This window comes from Halyomorpha halys, unplaced genomic scaffold, assembly GCF_000696795.3.
Source record: "Halyomorpha halys isolate HHAL.00 unplaced genomic scaffold, Hhal_1.1 Scaffold2145.1, whole genome shotgun sequence".
NCBI classification, from domain to species: domain Eukaryota; kingdom Metazoa; phylum Arthropoda; class Insecta; order Hemiptera; family Pentatomidae; genus Halyomorpha; species Halyomorpha halys.
Genome location: NW_027104731.1, coordinates 56,339 through 63,181, shown reverse-complemented (window position 1 = coordinate 63,181; position 6,843 = coordinate 56,339). Strand labels below are relative to the sequence as shown.

General features: G+C 28.8%; 1 protein-coding gene across 4 annotated transcripts in view; it reads right to left on the bottom strand.

Annotated features, from left to right (window-relative positions):
• The window catches only part of LOC106691199 (WD repeat-containing protein 76), a 19,720-nt gene that overhangs the window by 10,017 nt on the left and 2,860 nt on the right, over window positions 1-6,843 (bottom strand). The window contains exons 1-6 of one of the 4 annotated variants that reach the window (XM_067053661.1): window positions 4,921-5,147; window positions 4,308-4,476; window positions 4,106-4,224; window positions 3,863-3,964; window positions 2,929-3,056; window positions 1,510-1,630 (exon numbers count right to left, since the gene is read on the bottom strand). In XM_067053661.1, coding sequence (XP_066909762.1) covers window positions 1,510-1,630; window positions 2,929-3,056; window positions 3,863-3,964; window positions 4,106-4,224; window positions 4,308-4,322 — 485 coding nt within the window. In that variant the 5' untranslated portion in view covers window positions 4,323-4,476; window positions 4,921-5,147. Of the gene's footprint in view, window positions 1-1,509; window positions 1,631-2,928; window positions 3,057-3,862; window positions 3,965-4,105; window positions 4,225-4,307; window positions 4,545-4,920; window positions 5,148-6,843 lie in introns of those variants that run through there. The other 3 variants (XM_067053663.1, XM_067053658.1, XM_067053667.1) reach the window with 3 other exon arrangements.

Genomic DNA, 6,843 nt, shown 5'->3' with positions numbered 1-6,843 from the left:
AAAGTGTAATAAGCATGTGCTTGGAGCATATTGTCCACCACTTTTAGTTATTGAAATTTCACACTTTTTCCCAAATACACAGGAAATAATAAACCAATACATCCTGGAAACCTCAACTATTTTTCTACTTAGCATATACCTACACCGGTAGAATTTATGAGTATATGTAAAAATTGATAGATTTTATTTTCTATTTCATATGTAAAAATGATAAGTGACTAAATTTTATTAGCCTTATTTAATTTTAATTAAAAAGACAATTGTATTAATACAACTGTAAATATTTCATCTTAAGTATTGCCCAAAGACTAATATTCCACACCAACATATAAGAAAAGGAAATGGTAATTGTAACTACTTTTTACTTTCTAGGAGAAATATAGGAATGGGTGGAGCAGAATGGAGATTGTGCTTAAGGATTACTCTTTCTTTAATAAAGAAACTTTAATATCAATAATAATAACATTTAGAATAATGAAAACAATAAATTTAGTGATTATGAGAGATAGTTGACCGTGGATGATAAATGAGGAGAAGATGGTTGGGGGTGCGGTCAATGAAAAACACAAATAAGTATGATTAACTTATTTTAATGTGCCGACGTTTCAGCTAGAGTTTCTAGCCTTCTTCAGGGCTGTTTGCTAAAAGGTTTAGATTTAAATTTTATTTAAATTTAGTGAATTCTTGAATCTAGAGATAAATTAGCACATCAGAAAATGCATTTTTTTTTTTTAGAAACAGTTCAATTTCCATTTTTACAAATAAAATATAATACTTCAACACTATATATTTATAAATTATATTTTTAATCCAGTAACTAAACCTAGTAAAAAAAACTAATACAAATATCTAGAATATGTATAGGCTTTGCAGACAAACTAACTTCTGAGCTATCTTCCAGCCCGGTGAATATCATGAATTTTAATTAAGCACATTTGATTTAGTTTAAACTACAAATTAACCTTCATTTATTAGCCATTCAGAGTTCTGGGGTTCACTTGTGAATGATTCGTGTACTAGAATGTAGTACCATAAAATATAGGATCATTGAATGAAAACAATTCTTATTCAATTGTTAAATGTAAATTATTGTATAATATTAAAAATTAAAAAAACAATATTAAGCTAAAAATAAGTTAAGGTCTAAAACTCCCTATATAATGGGAGTAAAACACCAATTTATTTTCCCTATTTTTTTTTTTTTAATAGGACTTAATGTTACCGACTCCTATGAAATGGGAGCTCAGGTATGATCCTGTTATATTGGTAATTCTAAACCTGCGAACACCTAAGTAAATATCCAAGTTAGCTTATGAAAATTTTCTCTAGGGTACATGGTAAAATATTAACAACTTTAAACACTTAGATTCTTTTCAAAATTAAAATTAATGCATCAAACTTAAAATATTAGTACCAAAGCAGCAATATAAGTAATAAAATAACTTCTTTCAAAATTATAATAAGATGCATTTAATATTCTATAGTCAATAAATATTTCTAACAACTTACTTTTTTAAGCTGCTCTCTTTCAGATTAATAAGAGGATCATATACAACTTCTTGTTTAATATCCTTCAGCATGGTTATAAAATCTTTTGACTGCTCGTCTTCCATTGCCATAGGTAAAGAATCTAGTAAAAAATTAAGAAATAAGAATTATAAAGATAATAATAAGAAGAATTAAGAAAATAAAGAAAAGTATAAATAAATTGTGTACAAATATTTAAATAGATAAACAGTCCTTTCAATAAAATAAGAAGAGTAGTTCATTTATGACTGGAGGATGGTGACACAGACAATGCCATACATAATATATAATGACATTATTTGTGATGTCATCTTCCGGTCATAAATTAATTTTAAATATATAATACACATAAACTTCTCCTTTCTTCTAGATATTATTTAAGCAAGGAGAAGTTTGCGCAACTTTAGGCTATGTAAGACTTCTAGATAGACTTGAGGTAGAGGAAATATATCATGAAAAGATTACATGGATATAAACCATGCAACAATAGGCTTATGTAGAAATCGTAATTTTGCAAAGCATATCAATACGAATTTTCAATAAACATAAAAAAGCAATCATTTGTATGCTTTGAAAAAAAACTAAAAATATTTTCTTGGATAAATATGATTTTATTTTTACAAAAATTTTGTACTAAATGCTATAAAGTAGCTTTCATACTATTTAACACTCCATTTTCATATTACTAGCAGTAGAAGTCAAAAGGATGGTAAAGTAGCACAAAATTACATTATTTATCAGGAGAGTTAAATCATTCCTCGTACTTGCTCCTAGAGGAGGAACAAATTCCCTAATTACCAATTAAGGAGAGGTACGGTAAGGTTTTTAATTTTAATCGAATATTGTAAAAAAGGTTAAGTACTCACATCTACTACATTGTAAAAATGATATAAAAAAGAAGTGGTATTTAGTTTTAATTTTGAAAATAGCTATGTAAGGCCAGAACATTATCTTAATAGAGATTAAAGAAATTTTAGGGTCTGATACTAAGGTTTCTTACCCTCTCAAAATAAAACTACCTAGTAAAATGAATAGAGTTGAGTAAAAGAACATTTTTGCTTAGAGTAAGGATGACCCATTTCAACCAAGTAGCTATAAGAAGGGAAAGACGATTTGTGCAAAGAAGGCTGTCTTAGAGACTTGAAGACAGGATGGGGTGGTTATTACATAAGTTGTAATCTTAAATAGATTGGGAAGATTCAAGTTTTCATTCCGTAGGGCAAAAACAAAATAAAAGCTGACCAGCCCAGACCCTATTTAAAACAATGATGTTTCCGATTCAAAGTTGGTAAAATGATACCTTAACACTATTGTACACCAAGGTATTCTCCTCTGGAACCCCAGGCTCATTCCTTTTATACACTTAATCCCTTTATATACACAAAACAAACCCCATCTCACCTAATAATCTTTTATCTTCTTCTTCTTCTTCATCAGTGATTGGTTCTTCTTTAATATAAATATTTGTATCAGCCTTCATATTTCTAATTCTTCTTGATGGCTCTCTGCGAGGAAGGTCGGCAACATGGCTTAAAAAGTAAAATAAATAAAATTGTAGATTTTGAAAAGAATCAACAATAGCACAACAAATGTTCATATTATATACAAAATCAAAATAAATTTATCACGATTTTTTAGGGTAGTTACTTTCAAGTAAACATTTATAAAACAATTCAATTAAGTAAATATGTTAACATAAATTCCTTAAACTTATTATTTATTACAGTATATATTTTTAGTCTAAAGTTACTACTAATGTACTAAGGGAGCAACCAATCTGAGTATTAAAGAAACATCAACTAATTACTAAAATGAATCTAAACTGATTTTCCAACTGGATTCTAATAATACTAATACAGGCAGTGATAAATTAACTCATACAAATACCCCTTTGACAGGGTATTGAGTGAAATTGTCAGCAATTTTAATTAGTTTTTGATAATTTCATTCAATTCGGTCAATGGGGTTTTGAATGTTTTTATTTTAAGTTAATTAGAATTTATTCCAATTTTGTCAATATCAAAGCTTAAAATTGGTTTAGAAACAGGTAGATAGCAACAACAAAAAAATTCTTATTCCAAATTTAACACATGTGCCTCTTGGTTTCTCACGCACTCATATACAAGATAGGAATATTGTTATTTTGTTTTCAATAAGATAAGCTAGAGTGATTAAAACTTTTTTCGAAGTTTGACCGAATGTTGATTGTGGCCTCTACAAAGAATATTGAAACTGCTCATGATTAAACATTTTTGAAAATAACTAGGGCTATGGAAGATTAAAATTACTATGATTCATGTTTACGGAAATAATCTATACTGTGATAAACACTTACTTTTTAACTCGAGGTGTCGGTGTCTTACGAGGAGTAGGAGACTGAATAGATTTAGGCACAACTGCATTAAAATCTTCAACTGCTTTAGCAATACCAAGATTCCTAAAAAAAGAAATTTATCAGTACAAATTTTGTTGCAAAAGAAATCAAAAATATATGTATATAGATTCAGTTATGGATACTATCAGTTTATAAATTATAAGTGTTAGGGATTGAAAATCCATTAGATAATTACATAATTACCTCAACAGAATATCTCTTTCTTCAATATTTTTTAATCTCATTTTTTCATATGCAGAAAGTTCACAATCACTGTCAGAATCACTACTAGAGTCTTGTCCATTGTTAATTCTTTTTAAAATCTACATTCATAGAAAAATATTAAACTCCGATTATTAAACAATAATAAAACAATATATTCCATATTAGCCAAAATCGAACATACCTTACGTTTACTCATACTGCTAAATGAATAACATTCACAGAACAAACTAATACTAAGAACACCAAGAACAATTGAAGACCTGTCAAGTCAAGTCTCCTGTTTCCCGCGTAGACGAGTCAAAGCGGGAATACTTCAGCACAATTTAAGAGCGTTTATACCATTGAGGTAACTGCAGATATTAAGTTGAATGAACATTTAAACTAAGAAAAGAACCATAGAAAAACTATGAGTTAGTGCTTCCAAAAGTAAAGAGAAAATAAAGAAATTTAATAGAATGCATTCATATGAAAAAATATTAGCAAATATCTGTAATACACATTGTAAAAATAACATTTAATTCAAAATATATTTGTATATTTACTTAAAATAACTTTTTTATAGATAGGTAATGGGTTCCCATTCGTTGATTGGTAAAATTAAAACTTTTAGCAAATTAAAATAAATAATTAAAAGCATCTTGTTTATTTCTATTTTAAGATGATAATATTAAAATGACTATGGTTTATTTTATTTTTTTTTTTTTTATAACAAGAGAGTATGTAATGTAAAAATAAATTTGGATGTCGATATAAAAAAAATTAAGTTCAACCAGATAATGAACCGATTTAATTACCAAATCGAATGAAGATTAACAAACTTCAACAGGTCCTATGAGAATGCCAATCTATTTGGGCTCTGTCACAAGTATTTTTATTCATATAAATTATAAAATGGTTGGCTTTATAAATAAATATCATTGATAAAGAGATCAATCTGCCCTTTGGAAAACGGGTTTTATTATTTCAGCTGTTAAAAAAAAATTAACATTAACTTAGACGATTTACCAAGTATTTGAACTAAATTAAAAAAAAAACTGCCGAGTATATGGTTGCAGTATGATTTCCTCACTATTTCTATTATCCTACTTTTATCCTGAAAATTTTTTTTTTTAAACATTTTTCTGTATTTCTATATAGGTACCTAATTACATATTTCAAGGTTAATTATTTGTTAGTTGTCCGAAGTGATGAATGATGGAAGATTGAATGATGTAAGTCCTTTGGTGGCGGTAAAAAAAGGTTGCTTCAAATAGTATAAAAAATATTTATTATATTATTATAGAGTTCATTTTGATTTCAAATTGGAGCAAATTTTATTAAATTTAGGGCAAGTTATTACTTAGTCTGATGCACAGTTTTAAGATTATTTAGTTGTAACTGAATAAAATGCGAAAATATTGATGTTTTTATGCTATTATTCCGGTACCTCAGGTCTTACAAACTCAAAACCTTTTTTATTAATGCTTTAAGTCCTCACATTTAAAAATATTAAAATTACATGGTCCCTTGCACACACGACCTCCAACTCATGTCATATGTCGGTGGCTTGCAGGATGTTGTGGAGAAGTGGCAACAGTCAGCTTCTCCTTTGCTACTTTTCTATATTTAGCTTTTTCGTTACATCTTCCACAATACCAGGCTCTTTGATAGTACCACAAGAATATCTCCTAATTGGTATCTCCATTAGAAGATAACAGAAGGTTTAGGCGACGGTGAGAGGCCTAAACCAAATTTGCTATTTCGAAAGAGTTATGCGACAGAAGAGTAGCAAAGGTAAAACTAGCTGCTATAGTTATAGCCTGGAGTTCCACGACCTCGTACATCCACTATCACTAAGTAATCATCACGCATGCGTTCATTAGTTGCAATACAACCTCGTTACGTATACCCTTGACATAAATAAATTTCCATAACGTACTATGTATATGAACAGAATTATCTGATGTGGCTAAAATTTTTCTGTGATCATATATAAGGAAGAAGCTGTTATATTGTCACATTCAAACGAAAATCTTGGTTCCTCTCCTAAGAGATGTTATTTTCTTCTGACCTTAACGCCAAAATATTTCAATTAACTATCATCTTCAGGGCATGCTACCATTAAGTGCTTATTTCAGTCACTACCACCATGGATCCCACTACTAGGTTGTTTATGTACAAAATGTGTAAAAAAGGATTAAAGCATTCGTTAGACTTGTCTAAAATACACCGCTCTTAGCCTTGTTGTAATCAATAAAATAAACCCCACAAACCCCAAGCAATCTTACGGCAATCAACCAAATATGCTACAGGATTTGAGGAAATTATTCCTCTTCTAAGCTTGCATCTGCCCACTCTACTATAATTGACAATGAAGTGAGTGGCTCTCGTTTGCTTGAAACTTTTACTCAACCAGGGGTGTAAAATCTTTATGAAATAGTATAAATGGTTATGATATGGTGTATATAAATTTGTATACATATTTTCTTGATTTCATGCACATTTTTTTAACAATTTAATAATTATAACATGATTTTTTTGTGGAATATAATTTATTCGTGTTCTGTACGCTGGTTTTACGTTTTATGCTTCTAATTTTTAGAGAGTAGATGCTTAGATAGTTTTTATTTATAATTTCAATTGAAAAGTTGTTTTCACATTTCTCTCAATATTTACATTTTAATGTTTACATATAGGCTTTTGATCGAGTCTGGCACCCAGGACTGCTATACAAGATC